The 16,859-nt window shown below is 51.7% G+C and overlaps 1 protein-coding gene across 5 annotated transcripts in view; it reads left to right on the top strand.

Moving 5' to 3' along the window:
* Positions 1 to 16,633, top strand: part of FAM124A (family with sequence similarity 124 member A) — a 50,435-nt gene extending 33,802 nt beyond the window's left edge. The window contains exon 4 of one of the 5 annotated variants that reach the window (XM_068165253.1): positions 15,576 to 16,633. In XM_068165253.1, the coding sequence (XP_068021354.1) occupies positions 15,576 to 15,788 (213 nt within the window). In that variant the 3' untranslated portion in view covers positions 15,789 to 16,633. Of the gene's footprint in view, positions 1 to 2,569; positions 4,243 to 4,942; positions 5,164 to 9,859; positions 10,140 to 15,575 lie in introns of those variants that run through there. The other 4 variants (XM_068165255.1, XM_068165254.1, XM_068165252.1 and 1 more) reach the window with 4 other exon arrangements.
* Positions 16,634 to 16,859: the final 226 nt, after the last annotated feature.

The following is a 16,859-nucleotide window of genomic DNA, read 5'->3' as shown; positions in this document are numbered from 1 at the left end:
CAGAGAGAGAGATTGCCCATTGGAATGGGCTGCCTGGGGAGGTGGTGGAGTCACCATCACTGGAGGTGTTCAGGAGGAGACTTGATGGGGTGCTTGGTGCCATGGGTTAGTTGTTTAGGTGGTGTTGGGTGATAGGTTGGACACAATGACCTTGAAGGTCTCTTCCAACCTGGTCTATTCTATTCTATTCTATTCTATTCTATTCTATTCTATTCTATTCTATTCTATTCTATTCTATTCTATTCTACCGTGGCCCGTTGTGAGTCCATCAGCCTGTACGTTCATCTGCAGTGCCTAAGCGAGCTCCGATGGGCTGGCTGTCCGATGAAGCACCTCCAGCTAGGCACTCACTCTAGCTAGGCTGTCACAATGGAGCAGAACATTTTGTGCAGATGTGAAAATCCTTTTGTGCCTGGTAGAAAGCTCTGCACTGAAAAGCAGAAGATAGTTATGACAGATCTGGGTCACTAAGACAATGTGATGCGCCCCAGCGAGATGTCAGGAGCAGCAATGTACGGGCTGCTTTTAGAGACAGGGGATACAAAGGGCCTCTGAAGGTCTTTTCCAGCCTAGCTGATTCTATGATTCTATGATTCCTTTGTTGCCAGGTCTTGTCCCTTTCTGTCATGTCATGTCATACAATCTCTTGGGTAAAATAATCAAGCTCCACCTTTATCCATTACTTGTCTCAGAAGACTCTTCTGCTTCTGATGTGGTTAGAAACCTTTTGTTAGTTTGTGATTTGGGATTGTTAATAGGTAGTTCATCTGGGTTTTGCTGTTTTGGTCATTTTAGGATAGGGTAGGATAGGATGGGATGGGATAGGATAGGATAGGATAGGATAGGATAGGATAGGATAGGATAGGATAGGATAGGATAGGATAGGGTAGGATAGGATAGGATAGGATAGGATAGAATTAACCAGGTTGGAAAAGACCTCAGAGATCATCCAGTCCAACCTATCACCCAACACCATCTAATCAACTAAACCATGGCACCAAGTGCCTCATCCAGGCTCTTCCTTAACCACCTCCAGTGATGGTGACTCCACCACCTCCCTGGGCAGCACATCCCAATGGCCAATCTCTCTTTGTGGGAAGAACTTTTTCCTCCTGACATCCAGCCTAAACCCCCCCCGGTGCAGCTTGAGACTGTGTGATCTTGTTCTGGTGCTGGTTGCCTGGAAGAAGATGCATCAGCAATGCTGTGTCCAGCAGGAGTAGGGAGGGGAGTGTCCCCTTGTACTCAGCTCTGGTGAGGCCACACCTCAAGTATTGTGTCCAGTTTTGAGCTCCTCAATACAAGAGAGGTGCTGGAGCCAGTGCACAGCAGGGCAAGAAAGCTGATGAAGAGCCTGGAGAATTAATCTGATGAAGAGTGACTGAGGGAGCTGGGGATGGTTAGTTTGGAACAGAGGAGGCTGAGGGGAGACCTCATTGCTCTCTACAACCACCTGAAAGGACATCATGGAGGGCCTTGTGCCAGTCTCTTCTCACAGGTAATCAGAAATAGAGCAAGAGGGAACAGCCTCCAGCTGTGACTGGGTAGGTTTAGACTGGACATTAGGAAAAGACTTCACAGAAAGAGTGGTCAGGCACTGGAATGTGCTGCCCAGAGAGGTGGTGGAGTCACCAGCCCTGGGTGTCTTTAAAGGTCATTTGGATGTGGTGCTTAGGAGCATGGTTTAGTGGTGAACCTTACAGAGTAGGGTTCTGGGTTGGACTTGCTGATCCTGAGAGGCCCTTTTCCAACCTGAATGTTTCTGTGGCTCTGTAATTCCCTAGGAAGGCCACCAGGCCTCCAGCTGCTTTTGGAGAGTGCCATTGGCTCCCCATTTGTCACAGCTGCTGTCCCTGTGTAAATGTTCAACTGTCTGGCAGGTAAACAACTGAATCCTGCCCTAGGGATGAGATTCAGGTCCCAGCTCAGGTCATAACCATCAGCCTAGGTGCCTACAAGCAACTTAGGTGTTTAATGCTGTGCTTAAAGTCATCAGAAGCTAGTTAGGAGAGGAAGTGGTTTGTAGAGCACGCTGCTCAGCTAACCATATGTGACAGAGAGAATGTGAGAGTTGAAAGGAGTAGCAAATTGCCATTGAGGATGAGGTTGCTTGCTAAAGGCTTTGTAATGTCTCAGAGGACACAGCTAAAAAGCTTAACACTGTATTAAGGAAGAAATGGGAAATGATAATGGTGGCAGCATGCATCTCCATCCCTTCATTCCTGTTCTTCAGCTGTCCACTACAGCAGCAGTGGTGGAAGGCAGAACATGAATGAGTCTGCACAAGGCAATAGGAAGTGAGAACTTCTAGCTGGTGTAATCCAGCCCACAAGGCAGGGCTCCTCTACCATTTATTCTCCTTGTCTTCAAGGCTTCTTCTGTAAATATTTGGGGGTTTTGGCAGGGCTCTTTCTCTTTGTTATTGAAGTGAACCGTTTGCTGCAAGCATACCGAATGAGGTCTGCTTCGTAATTATTTGCAGTAACAACTCAGCAATGGAGACTCAGCAGTTGTAAGGCTGCCAGTTCTCTATTAATGTGATCTTCTTCTCTCCCTCTCCCGGCTGCAGCAAGCAGGCAGTTGGTGTAGGAAGTCTGCACAGCAGAACAAGCAACCACATCCATCTGTGTCAACAGATCCCCGCTCCGCTGCTCTGCCAGCCTTTCTTCCTCCCAGCCACCGGCCTGGCCCTCAGCAGCCAAAAGAAATAGGTCAGAACACAGTGCACCACACTAATGGCCTTGGCCATTATCTTGGTTTCTCCCAGCAGGACTTGAGGCAGGGTGATGAAGGAGATTTTGCACGCAGAGCCAGCAGTGCCTCCAGCGTCTCGTGGCCATTTCAGCGCAGCAAGTCTCTGTTCTGCCTGCCCACCGTCAGCCCCTCCTCAGCCTCAGGGGCTGTGGATTTCGGTGAGCCCTTGCAGTTTTTGAATGCTGGCTCACCTGCAGCCAGGTTAAAAACGTGGAGGTGCAGCCCCAGGCTCAATGTTGATGACTTGGAGGGTGCCCAGGAGACTGACGTCGACACAGGGATGAAGCTGTCTGCCTCAGACCTGTCTGTGGTCTCTGCATACTCTGCCCTTAATGGATTTTGCCATGATATGGAAGCCTCTCTTCCCATATGGAAGCACAGTAAGGCTGAACAGGAGGCCACTGGTGGAAGGCCTCTATCAGACATGTGCAATACCTTTGAGTCAGTGGATGGTGTGCTGCCTTCTCTTCCTCTTCCTGAATGGTCTTCCAGCTCATTGATGTCAGCATCTCTCTCCAAGCAGCCCAAACGCTCCTCGAGAGCAGCTGCTGGCTCTCTGGGTGCTCCTGGCAGTGCTTGTCCAGCATCTCCAGCTAATGAAGAGGAATTTTACATCTGAGGTCTCTTGTGTCTTACACCTTCTGGAGCAAATGTGACAGCAGTGGGCCCACCTTCAGCTCGCAGAGGATTCCTTGCTGAGGAGAGGTGATGAAACAGAGCATGCCAAACATGTGAAGGAAGCACCTGGACCCCCCAGAGATGGTTGTCCCTAAGCTACACACAGTCAAGCAGTCTGTTCTTGCAGCCTGTCCCTTTGTACTGAGGGAGATGACCAACAGAGGCTTGTCCATGGCAGTGCGAGGTGGATGGTTCCTATGACCACCCCTTAGGCTGAAGGTGGTGAAGGAAATACCTGGAGCATCAAATAATAGTCCAGTTCCCTTTGACAGAAAGCAGAGGCTCATTTGTGACATCAAACTCCTTGACCTTTCTTGAGAAATTCCCTTGAAATGAGGGAAAGTGAGAGAGGAAAGGCATCAGCTTTGCCTCCCACCAGACCAAAGGCAGCCCCAAGCACAGCAGGCCCCAGCAACCAGCCTCCAGTGGAGGCAGGCAAGACCTTTCCTGCGAGGACAGGTGTCCTTCTTACCTCACAGCTGGAAGTGCTGAGGGGAGGAGGAGATTTGCTCCTTCCCCAGGAAAGAGCAAGCTGTGCTGTCTCTCTTCCTTTGACAGCCCAGGATGCAGAAGGTGCCAGAAGGGAAACCTTACACAGCCTGTCCAGCTCTCAAAAATGGGCTCCTCCAGCTGGCAGGAAGCCATCAGGGCTGCTGGTAAAACCACTTGAGTGGTAACCCAAGGTTTGCTGCTGCTAACCCACCCAACACAGAGCTTATGCCTTGGGAATACAAAACATGGAGGACAGCCCAGCATTGCCCAGCATTGGGCCCCTCAGGTTAGGAAGGAGGTTGACTTGCTGGAACGAGTCCAGAGAAGGGCAACAAAGCTGGGGAGGGGTCTGGAGCACAGGCCTGTGAGGAGAGGCTGAGGGAGCTGGGGTTGCTTAGCCTGGAGAAGAGGAGACTCAGGGGAGACCTTCTTGCTCTCTACAACTACCTGAAGGGAGGTTGTAGACAGGCAGAGGTTGGTCTCTTCTCCCAGGCAGCCAGCACTAGAACAAGAGGACACAGTCTCAGGCTGTGCCAGGGGAGGTTCAGGCTGGAGGTCAGGAGGAAGTTCTACACAGAGAGAGTGATTGCCCATTGGGATGGGCTGCCTGGGGAGGTGGTGGAGTCCCCATCCCTGGAGGTGTTCAGGAGGAGACTTGATGGGGTGCTTGGTGCCATGGGTTAGCTGTTTGGGTGGGTTGGATTGGTTGATGGGTTGGACACCATGATCTTGAAGGTCTCTTCCAACCTGGTTTATTCTATTCTATTCTATTCTATTCTATTCTATTCTATTCTATTCTATTCTATTCTATTCTATTCTATTGTTATGTGTGGCTGCACCACTAGTCCCAAAGACAGGGCAGCTCCCTGGTTTGCATGAGGTGGCTAAGTGTCTGTTGGAAACAATCAGTTCAGAAACATATTCTTCATGTGTCCAGTGCAAGTGCACACCTGTGTGAGTAAATCACATTTCATTCTCAAATTACTCTCTCTGAGGTCAAATTTTACTGGTTTTTCAGGAGGTGATCTGTAAAAGCTCATTCTTGGTAACCTCTTTGGCTCCAATTCAAAACCAAGCTGTTAGTCTGACAGCTAAGTACCATCACCAGGACTGGAGCTGTATGCACAGCCTGCACAGAAACACAGAACCAGTAAGGTAGGAAAAGACCTCAGAGATCATCAAGTCCAACCTATCACCCAACACCTCAGGACTAACTAAACCATGGCTCCAAGTGTCACATCCAGTCCCCTCTTGAACACCTCCAGGGATGGGGACTCCACCACCTCCCTGGGCAGCACATCCCAAAGGCCAAGCTCTCTTGCTGAGAAGAACTTTCTCCTCACCTCCAGCCTAAACCTCCCCTGGCACAGCTTGAGACTGTGTCCTCTTGTTCTGGTGCTGGTTGCCTGGGAGAAGAGACCAACCCCCACCTGGCTACAACCTCCCTTCAGGGAGTTGGAGAGAGCAAGAAGGTCCCCCCTGAGCCTCCTCCTCTCCAGGCTAAGCAACCCCAGCTCCCTCAGCCTCTCCTCACAGGGCTGTGCCCCAGACCCCTCCCCAGCTTTGTTGCCCTTCTCTGGACACCTTCCAGCAACTCAACCTCCTTCCTAAACTGAGGGGCCCAGAACTGGACACAGGACTCAAGGTGTGGCCTGAGCAGTGCAGTGTCCAGGGGCAGAATGACCTCCCTGCTCCTGCTGGCCACACTCTTCCTGATGCAGGCCAGGATGCCATTGGCCCTCTTGGCTGCCTGGGCACACTGCTGGCTCATGTTCAGCCTCCTTTCAACCAGCACCCCCAGGTCCCTCTCTGCCTGGCTGCTCTCAGCCACTCTGACCCCAGCCTGTAGCACTGCCTGGGGTTGCTGTGACCAAAGTGCAGCACCTGGCACTTGGACTTGTTGAATGCCATCCTGTTGCACTCTGCCCATCTGCCCAGCCTGTCCAGGTCCCTCTGCAGAGCTCTTCAACCCTCTAACAGATCAACTCCTGCCCCCACCTTGGTGGTGTCTGCAAACTTATTAATGGTGGACTCAATCCCCTCATCCAGCTCATCAATAAAGCTATTGAATGGGATGTGGCCCAGCACTGATCCCTGGGGGACAGCACTAGTGCCTGGCTGCCAGCTGGCCATGGCTCCATTCACCACATGCATCAGGCATGGGCTGAAAAGTTACATTTTTGGCAGAGCAGCAGTGCTGATTGTGGCTCTGCTCTGGCCAGGGAGAAAACAGCCCCCTCCAAAGGTGTATGAAGAATGCTGCAGGTAACCTATGCCCTGATGAGGAAGCCCTGCCATGGTGGCACTGTGATGGATGGCAGAGCAGAAAGCATCTGTGGAGGAAAATGTTTGCTCTATTGCCAGTAGTTTTACTCAGGAGAACTGATGCTTTGCAAAGAACAATTAGGGTTTTATTACCCTAAACAAACAAACACACACACACACAAACAGCCCCCTCAAAAGCACACACATGCCCTGAGGAATAGTCACAGTAAGCAGGACAGCTCTCCTGTCCTGTTCCAGTGAAAGCAGTTTGCACTGACAATTCTGGAAGGGAGCCTGAGGGGAATTGAGCTCAGGTTTAAAGGGGGTTTGAAGGGATTCTGTTAAACCCACACTCCCAGTCCAGAAGAGACCAGAGGGACAGTGGAGAGGCAGGATGCTGCTCCTCAAGGATTTTTCTGTTGTTGTCATTTCCTCCACACAGGGAAAGAGGCATGAGGCTGCAGTCCAGGTTGTGAGATGCTATCACAGCATGTACCAGAAGCAGGCTTTGCCTTTGGTGCTAACCACAATGTGTAAATAGGAGAAGCTTTGCAAGCTCTGAGAGCACAGGAGATGATCAACCTACTCCTGCCCTCCAGACTGTTTAGGCTTATTCCAGTTGTGGGTAAATTGTTCTCTTAGGAAATGTCTGGGACCAGAAAGAGCACCAATGAAGGATGTGTCATACAATCATAGTGTCACAGTGTCAGTCAGGGTTGGAAGGGACCACAAGGATCATCCAGTTCCAACCCCCCTGCCATGGGCAGGGACACCCCACACTACATCAGCCTGGCCACAGCCTCAGCCAGCCTGGGCTTAAACACCTCCAGGGACAGGGCCCCAACCACCTCCCTGGACAACCCATTCCAGGGCTTCACCACTCTCATGGGGAAGAACTTCCTCCTCACCTCCAGCCTCAATCTCCCCACCTCCAGCTTCATTCCATTCCCCCTAGTCCTAGCACTCCCTGAGATCCTGAGCAGTCCCTCCCCAGCCTTCCTGTAGCCCCCTTCAGATCCTGGAAGGCCACAATGAGGTCACCTGGGAGCCTTCTCTTCTGCAGACTGCACAGCCCCAACTCCTTCAGTCTGTCCTCACAGGAGAGGTGCTCCAGCCCTCTGCTCATCCTCCTGGCCCTTCTCTGGACACCTTCCAGCACCTCCAGATCCCTCTTGCAATAGAGGCTCCAGAACTGGAGGCAGGACTCCAGGTGGGGTCTCCCCAGAGCTGAGCAGAGGGGGAGAATCACCTCCCGTGCCCTGCTGGCCACACTTCTCCTGCTGCAGCCCAGGCTCTGGTTGGCTTTCTGGGCTGCAAGTGCACACTGAGAGCTTCTGTTGAGCTTCTCCTCCCCCAGCACCCCCAAGTCTCTCTCCTCAGGACTGCTTTCCAGCCAGTCCCTGCCCAGCCTGGATTTGTGCCTGGGATTGCCTCCACCCAGCTGCAGGACCCTGCACTTGCTCTTGTTGAACCTCATGTGTCATGATGTGCTTCTGTTTACCTGCTCTATACTCCCTCAGAGCCCCATCAAGTCTCCTCCTGAACACCTCCAGTGATGGTGACTCCACCACCTCCCCAGGCAGCCCATTCCAATGGGCAATCACTCTCTGTAAAACTTCCTCCTAACCTCCAGCCTAAACCTCCCCTGGCACAGCTTGAGACTGTGTCCTCTTGTTCTGGTGCTGGTTGCCTGGGAGAAGAGACCAACCCCCTCCTGGCTACAGTCTCCCTTCAGGGAGTTGGAGAGAGCAAGAAGGTCACCCCTGAGTCTCCTCTTCTCCAGGCTAAGCAACCCCAGCTCCCTCAGCCTCTCCTCACAGGGCTGTGCTCCAAACCCCTCCCCAGCTTTGTTGCCCTTCTCTGGACACCTTCCAGCAGCTCAACCTCCTTCCTAAACTGAGGAGCCCAGAACTGGACACAGGACTCAGGGTGCAGCCTAACCAGTGCAGTGTCCAGGGGCAGAATGACCTCCCTGCTCAAGTGCCAGTCCTGAGGCTCATGTGTGGCATTAACCAGCAGCTCCACGAACATCTCAGCTCCAGGCTTTACCACCTTAATCCTAACAGGAAGAAAGCCAAATGAGCTTCCAAGCACTCTGAATTTATGCAGCCTCCACTGGTTCTGTCTCCAAGTATTTCTGTTCTGTTTGCTGATACTTAACTGGGAATAAAGTCCATGTTGTTGTTTACATTCATGGTGCTTGTAACCAAGTTTTGGAATGGTTGAGTGTCCCTACTGTCAGGCAAAACAGTGATGAGAGTGTACAACCCCCTTTCTGTCTGTAATAAAGCAAGTCAGACTGAAGAGTGTTTCACCAGAGGTGGACTTTCACTCATTCCTTTCCCATTGTTTGGTAAGAGACTAATCTGTTCAGAGAGCTCAGTATGCACAGGGTTCATGGCATTTGCTTATGTATCACATTGTTTTGGTTAAATTATGAACAACATAGTTTAAGAGCCTCAGGTTTTTCCTGCTCATCATTTCCAGACCAGTAATGGCTACATAGGTTTCTCTAAAACATCCATCTGTTCTGTGCCTCTTTCTTCCCAGAGAGAGAGATTGGCCATTGGAGTGTGCTGCCCAGGGGGGTGGTGGGGTCACCATCCCTGGAGGTGGTCAAGAAGAGCCTGGATGAGGCACTTGGTGCCATGGTTGAGTTGATCAGATGGTGCTGGGTGAGAGGTTGGACTCGATGATCTCAAAGGTCTTTTCCAAACTGGTTCATTCCATCCCATCCCATCCCATCCCATCCCATCCCATCCCATCCCATCCCATCCCATCCCATTCTATTCTATTCTATTCTATTCTATGTGAAAAATTGCTTCTTAATCTGGAGTCTGAATTTCCCAGGTTTGAATTTGTGATCCTTCCCTCTTGCTGTATGCCTCTGAGAAACTCTGGCTCTGTCTTATTTGTAACCCTCTTAAGTGATGGGAGATGGACATTACTCCTGAAGCCTCTCCTTGCTCATCAGGTAGAATGGAATGGAATGGAATGGAATGGAATGGAATGGAATGGAATGGAACGGAACAGAACAGAACAGAATAGAATAGAATAGAATAGAATAGAATAGAATAGAATAGAATAGAATAGAATAGAATAGGATAGAATAGAATAGAATAGAATAGACCAGACCAGGTTGGAAGAGACCTTCAAGATCATTGAGTCCAACCTATCATCCAAGACCATCTAATCAACTAACCCATGGCACCAAGCACCCTATCAAGTCTCCTAAACACCTCCAGGGATGGTGACTCCACCACCTCCCTGGGCAGCACATCCCAATGGCCAATCTCTCTTGCTGGGAAGAATTTCTTCCTAACATCTGTCCTAAACCTCCCCTGGCACAGCTTGAGACTGTGTCCTCTTGTTCTGGTGCTGGTTGCCTGGGAGAAGAGACCAACCCCCACCTGTCTACAGCCTCCCTTCAGGGAGTTGTAGAGAGCAATAAGGTCTCCCCTGATTCTCCTCCAGCTCCCTGAGCATCTCTGTGCTTCCAGCCCTTCTGAACTCTCTCCAGTTTCCCTCTGTCATGGCTGGGGAAGCCGATACTCTGCACCGCACTCTGGATGTGGTTTGAGGCATGCTGAGCAGGGGAGATGCAGATGCGCTGTGCAGCCGAAGAATGGCTTGCAGGTTTGTTCCATTTCCTTTTCTCTTCCTTTCCTAGGAATGTGACTCCTTGCTTTGGCTGAGTCCTGAGCTTCCCTTTTGACAGACCTTTGTGTACCAGCAAGGTTTAATTCTCCAGCAGTGCCAGTTCAGAGCCCATCATCATGTAGGTAAAATTAGACTTCTCTTTTTAAGGTAATTAATTTCAGAACTGGCTGTGTTGAATTTGATCTGCCTTTCTGTTGTTCCGTTGCTGGGCATTGTGAGGCTCTTCTGCAGCTTCCCCAGCCATTCATCATCTTTACTGTCTTGGATGCTTAATAACCTCAACAAACTCCCATCTGATCAGGCTCCCCCCTCCCCCTCTTTTTTGCCGGTTTAAGTCGTGCTGAACGATATAAGCTTGAGTACAAATCCCAGCATGACTCCGCTGCCAGCCTCTTTCCACTGTCAGAACTGGCTATTTATTTCTGCCTTCTGTTTCCTGCCTTTTAATCAGTCCTTTGTTCACATAACCTTACCTCTCAAACCGTCACAGCGTGGTTTCTCCGAGAGGCTTTGATCAAGGACTTTGGAGAACTGTTCTTAGCCTTGCACCTATTCGCCGGTGCTTTCCACAACGACTCCTACGTTTACGAGGTGTGATTTTCCTTTGTAAAACCAGGCTGAGTCCTCCCCAGACCAGCTCAACATCATTTCTGTTGAGGCAAGGAATTCTCTCTCCTCTGAGCCTAAGTGTCATTGGAGTCCAGAGCACTCCTCCCCGTGGCATCCTTTCCCACCTTCCAGGGCTGACTGTGGCGTAAGCTGCTAAATTTACCCCGAACCCAGCCACCCCGGGCCAAAGCCTGTGCTCAGATCGCTGCGTGACCAACTGCTACCTTGTCCTGCCCAGGGACTCAGCCTCCCTCCAGTTGTCTAGTTTCCCACTGAATGTCTTTTCATCCCTCTGGTCTCTGCAGAGGAAATGTGCCCTGAGTCCATGCCCTGTGTGAGAGGAGAGTCATGATTAATTGCAGCCAGCACACAGGGAGTTCCACTGAGCGCTTCCTCTTCTGAAGTCAGAGTGGTAGGCAATGGTGCTGGGAACCATCCTGACAGCCTGGGCAGAGGGACAGCCAGGTTGTGAGGTACCTGGTAGGAAATATCCTCCGTGTCTGCCTGTGAGGGAGGAATCCAAATGCTCAGGGTAGAAAGCCCTGGAAGGCCTTCTGAATCCTGTGAGGTGCCTACAGGAGTAAATGGAAGGAGGACAGGGAGAAGGTGCAGGAACTGCTTCATTTGGTTGGTGGTTTTGAAACTCCTCAAGCTGTTTTCTCCAAGAGAATAGGATAGGATAGGATAGGATAGGATAGGATAGGATAGGATAGGATAGAATAGAATAGAATAGAATAGAATAGAATAGAATAGAATAGAATAGAATAGAATAGAATAGAATAGAATAGAATAGAATAGAATAGAATTAACCAGGTTGGAAAAGATCATCAAGTGCAACCTCTCACCCAACACCATCTGATCAACTCAACCATGGCACCAAGTGCCTCATCCAGGCTCTCCCTAAACACCTTCAGTGATGGTGACTCCACCACCTCCCTGGGCTGCACATCACAATGGCCAATCTCTCTCTCTGGGAAGAACTTCTTCCTAACATCTATCCTAAACCTCCCCTGGCACAGCTTGAGACTGTGTCCTCTTGTTCTGGTGCTGCTTGCCTGGGAGAAGAGACCAACCCCCACCTGGCTGCAACCTCCCTTCAGGTAGTTGTAGAGAGCAAGAAGGTCTCCCCTGAGCCTCCTCTTCTGCAGGCTAAGCAACCCCAGCTCCCTCAGCCTCTCCTCACAGGGCTGTGCTCCAGACCCCTCCCCAGCTTTGTTGCCCTTCTCTGGACACCTTCCAGCAACTCAACATCTTTCCTCAACTGAGGAGCCCAGAACTGGACACATTACCTGGTGCCCACTCTGGAACAGACTACATGAAGCCTGGACCCCTCTGTCTCCAACACCATCCCAAACTTTGCATCCTTCTGTGCTCCTGCATGCACTTTAGACATTGCACCAACCCATGAGGGTCATGCCTTGAGAACACCTCTCAGCTGGACTGCAACACAGTCCTCACTTCAAATAGAATGGAATAGACTAGACTAGACTAGACTAGACCAGGTTGGAAGAGACCTTCAAGATCATCCAGTCCAACCTATCACCCAACACCATCTGATCAACTAAACCATGGCACCAAGTGCCACATCCAGGCTCTTCCTAAACACCTCCAGGGATGGTTCTAACAACCTCCTCTGCAAGATAGACTAATTGTACCCTAAAGCTATAAGGAACCTGCAGCAATCCAGGAGGGAAGCAAAACCCTCTGTGCTATGCACGTGGGTGGGGACAAGAGTCAAACAGTGCTGGGCTGGCCCTTGGAGCTTACATCAGCTTGCTTTTATTTAGCCATTTACAGAGAGAGTGTTGCTTCAGCCTAGCCACAGACATGGCATCAGGAGTCTTAGTGAGCTTCCCAGCTGAGCAGGCACAGCCTGTCTGCTCTGGTACAGCCTTTTGCATCGAGTACAGCTCACTTTCAACTCAGTTGTCCTTTCTAATTGCTTTTCTCCTGACCATATGAGGCATAAAATGCACAACAGGTTGGTAGGTGGAGGCTGTGCATTCGGCCTGCCCAACATCAGTACAAACTGCTGGCCTTTAGCGTGCAATGAAGTGGCAATGGGAATGGGTTTAGCCAAAGCCGACCAGTCAGGAGGAGGCACACCCTGCTCCCACCTCTGTGAGTGCAGAGCGCCCGTGTTTGGTGAGAGCATCACAGCAATGCTGTGCTCTGGTTCCTCTGTGCAGCCTGCCGGGACGCCACCGGGCTGCACAAGTAGCTAGTGCCATCTCGTGGCTCTCATGCACGGCAGTGTCCGCGCCAGGAGCTGCCAGCCCACGGCAGCTGACACCCGCGGGGCAGCTGGCAGGGACCCTGCAGCTCCTGGCATGATGCCCCAGGCACCGTGTCTCGGGGGCCTGAAATATGCTTCTGCCCCCAGGGCCTGCTGAGGGCTTTGCAGGGAGCGCCCCTGAAGAGCCCGAGAGCATTCACTTCACAGGGGGGTGTAAAACCCACCCCTGCTGCAGCCGTCCCTGCCGGTGAGCCCGCCTGCCCTCGCACACCCTGTGCCCTGCATGTCCTGCCGGCTGCTGGCAGTGCCTGTGCTGGACTCCCACCCCATCACTGCTCTGCTGCCGACTCTCCCAGCAGCAAGCTGGGGAGCAGGAGAGCCCGGTGAGATGATGACCCTAAGAGCTTAGCCAGCTCGTTCCGCTGCAGCAGAGCCGCGGGCGAGGAAGCAGTCACAGCCCACCGAGCAAGCACGCCGGGCTGTGCTCAGGATGGGGATGAGCATCTGCTGGGCACAAGCCCTGGAGCAAGACACAGGAGGCTGGCTGGCTGGCACGAATTCCACTACTGACTGTGATGAACATTTTAGCCCTCCTGGTAGGGAGATAATCTGCTGAGTATGACCAAGCTCCTGCCAAGGCAATGCTGCTTGTGAGGGGAGCAGTGCCAGCGGAGGGCTCCTGCTCCTTGTGTGCAGTGGACTCAGGGCCAGAGCCTCCCAGGCCAGACCCAGCTGCAGAGTGCACAACCACCTAACACCAGTTTTACAATCCCTGCAGCCACCTTTGTGCAGCTCACACGTGCCAGATCCTGGAGAGGTTATTGGGGTTCAGCTAACTGTGACAGGGAGTGGGTGTTCTTTCCTCACATGGTTTGCCATAAGGGGGCTGTGGGTCCCACTGTTCCCCACCCTGTCTGGGGTTTTTTGCTCACAAGAAAGCAAAGCTTCAAGTAAAGCTGCCCAGGGGGGTGGTGGAGTCACCATCCTTGGGGGTGTTCAAGAGGGGATTGGATGTGGCACTTGGTGCCATGGTTTAGTCATGAGGTCTGTGCTGAGAGGTTGGACTCGATTATCTTTGAAGTCTCTTCCAACCAAAGAAGAATAGAATAGAATAGAATAGAATAGAATAGAATAGAATAGAATAGACCAGACCAGGTTGGAAGAGACCTTCAAGATCATCACATCCAACCCATCAACCAATCCAACACCACCTAAACAACTAACCCATGGCACCAAGCACCCCAGCAAGTCTCCTCCTGAACACCTCCAGGGATGGTGACTCCACCACCTCCCCAGGCAGCCCATTCCAATGGGCAATCACTCTCTCTGTGTAGAACTTCTTCCTGACCTCCAGCCTAAACCTCCCCTGGCGCAGCCTGAGACTGTGTCCTCTTGTTCTGGTGCTGGCTGCCTGGGAGAAGAGACCAACCTCTGCCTGTCTACAACCTCCCTTCAGGAAGTTGTAGAGAGCAAGAAGGTCTCCCCTGAGCCTCCTCCTCTCCAGGCTAAGCAACCCCAGCTCCCTCAGCCTCTCCTCACAGGGCTGTGCTCCAGACCCCTCCCCAGCTTTGTTGCCCTTCTCTGGACACCTTCCAGCAACTCAACCTCCTTCCTAAACTGAGGAGCCCAGAACTGGACACAGGACTCAAGGTGTGGCCTAACCAGTGCAGTGTCCAGGGGCAGAATGACCTCCCTGCTCCTGCTGGCCACACTCTTCCTGATGCAGGCCAGGATGCCATTGGCCCTCTTGGCTGCCTGGGCACACTGCAGGCTCATGTTCAGCCTACCATCAACCAGCACCCCCAGGTCCCTCTCTGCCTGGCTGCTCTCAGCCACTCTGACCCCAGCCTGTAGCACTGCATGGGGTTGTTGTGGCCAATGTGCAGCACCTGGCACTTGGATGTGTTCAATCTCCTGCCCTTGGCCTCTGCCCATCTGCCCAGCCTGGCCAGGTCCCTCTGCAGAGCCTCTTTACCCTCCAGCAGATCAACTCCTGCCCTCAGCTTGGTGTCATCGGCAAATTTACTGATGATGGACTCAATGCCCTCATCCAGATCATCAATGAAGATGTTCTTAGTGATTCTGTGATTCTGTAATTGCTCTGCTTGTTGATTTTGGCTACTGAAGATTAGCCCTTAAGTTTCTTTCCCCAGCACTTTGCTGCTTTCCTTCCTTTCAAGAGCTTATTGCTTTGTGTGGAACACAAGCCCTGTGAGGAGAGGCTGAGGGAGCTGGGGTTGCTTGGCCTGGAGAAGAGGAGGCTCAGGGGAGACCTTATTGCTCTCTACAACTACCTGAAGGGAGGTTGTAGACAGGCAGAGGTTGGTCTCTTCTCCCAGGCAGCCAGCACCAGAACAAGAGGACACAGTCTCAAGCTGTGCCAGGGGAGGTTCAGGCTGGAGGTTAGGAAGAAGTTCTACACAGAGAGAGTGATTGCCCATTGGGATGGGCTGCCTGGGGAGGTGGTGGAGTCACCATCCCTGGAGGTGTTCAGGGGGAGACTTGATGGGGTGCTTGGTGCCATGGGTTAGTTGTTTAGGTGGTGTTGGATTGGTTGATGGGTTGGACACGATGATCTTGAAGGTCCCTTCCAACCTGCTCTATTCTATGTATTGTATTCAATGTATTGTATGTTTTTCCACCACAGGGCTGAGGATGCTCACTCTTGGAGTCTGCAAAGACTGTGCAGAAAGTTAGAAGAAAGGAGTTTTGAGGCTGCCTATGGCAGCAGTAAAAACCACCACTGCCACCAACCTGGGCAAGAGATAGGGAGGCTAGAGCTGGCATTGGCATCAGGGGCATGCTGGGACAAGCCAAAGGGTAGGAAAGGAGCAGCAAGATAGGATCCAGCTGTGACTTCCTCCTTGTTTTCCATCCCCAGATGGTGCACCAGCTCTGGGCATGTGGGTCCATGCAAGACTGTGCTCTCCAAGGCTTTGGGGTGAGATACAGGGATGGTGAAGGGAAGACATCAGCCCTGAGGGCTGAGGACACTGAAGCTGCCAGGCTGCCAGAAGTGCAAGAGTACAGTGTTTTCCAGCTTTCCAAGACAACCTTTGCTCTGAGGTCTGTGGTGACAGGTTGGACTCGATGATCTTTGAGGTCTCTTGCAACCTTGGTGATGCTGTGAGCTCACAGGCTGATGTGCCTGATGTGTTTCAACCTCTTTCTCTGTAGATGGAGCACCTTTTGGTTCTTGTTGCCTGTCCCCACAAATCCTCTTCTTCCCTCTCCTTCTGTTAATTTTCCCTTTGGTCTTTTCCCCTCCTTCCAGCCAGCTCATCTCTCTCCTCCACCAAACTGATGCCCCATAAGAATCACACTCAGGACAGCCTTTACCCCTCCTTGGCCAAAACAACCCTGGAGGTGCTCCTGCACTGCCTGCTCCCAAAGCTCCCTGACACATCCCCTCTCTCATCTCTTTAGACAGGACACAAATATCTGGGGCTGAATCTGCAGCCCTGTGTTCAGAATGAAACAGGACAGGCCCCAGGCTCCTTTCCTCCTGCCCACTCTTCTCCTTAGCACCTTCCTGCCAAATCCATGGAACTGGATACCTACCTTAGCCATAGCTCATTGCAGGGTACAAAACTGCTCTCAGCACCACTAGGAGCCCTGCAGTGACACTGCAAGGATGCAGCTGCAGATGTGCCCTGCTCTTCTCTTCCCTGTTAGACACACCAGGTCGTCAGATGCTCTTCTGGTGCTTTGGTAGATGGTCCAAAGAAAACCTGAGCATTCTTTTGGAGTGACAGCTAGCTTGCAGCCTGGCACAAATGAAAAGCATGGCAAGATGGAGCAGATTTTTGCCCCAGGCCTTCTCTGCTGGTGTGTTCAGTTTGGCAGCATCCCTTGGAGAAGTGGTGAATTAATCTTATTGGAGTTGTGTACAAAAGAGTCTGGGGGTTATAAAAATAAATGGAAAACTTGGGGGGGAAAAAGGGGGTGTGAATCCATGTTGATTGTCTTGCAGCCATAAACAAGTGGCATCAGAAAAGAATGTGACGACCATATGGGCTTCCAGAAGTGTGAAATCTGCTGAAAGTGATCTGAAGTCATTTAAAGAGTGGCACTGGAAACCAAAAGAAAAAGAAGGAGACTTGGGATGGAGAGATGGAAGGAGGGAGGGAGGGAGGGAGGGATGGAGGGATGGATGGATAGAGGG

Source organism: Melanerpes formicivorus, unplaced genomic scaffold (assembly GCF_026170545.1).
Source record: "Melanerpes formicivorus ecotype bairdi unplaced genomic scaffold, bMelFor1.0.p_v2 SCAF_87, whole genome shotgun sequence".
Taxonomy (NCBI): domain Eukaryota; kingdom Metazoa; phylum Chordata; class Aves; order Piciformes; family Picidae; genus Melanerpes; species Melanerpes formicivorus.
The sequence above is the reverse complement of the archived record's forward strand: the minus strand, read 5'-3'. Positions and strand labels throughout refer to the sequence as shown.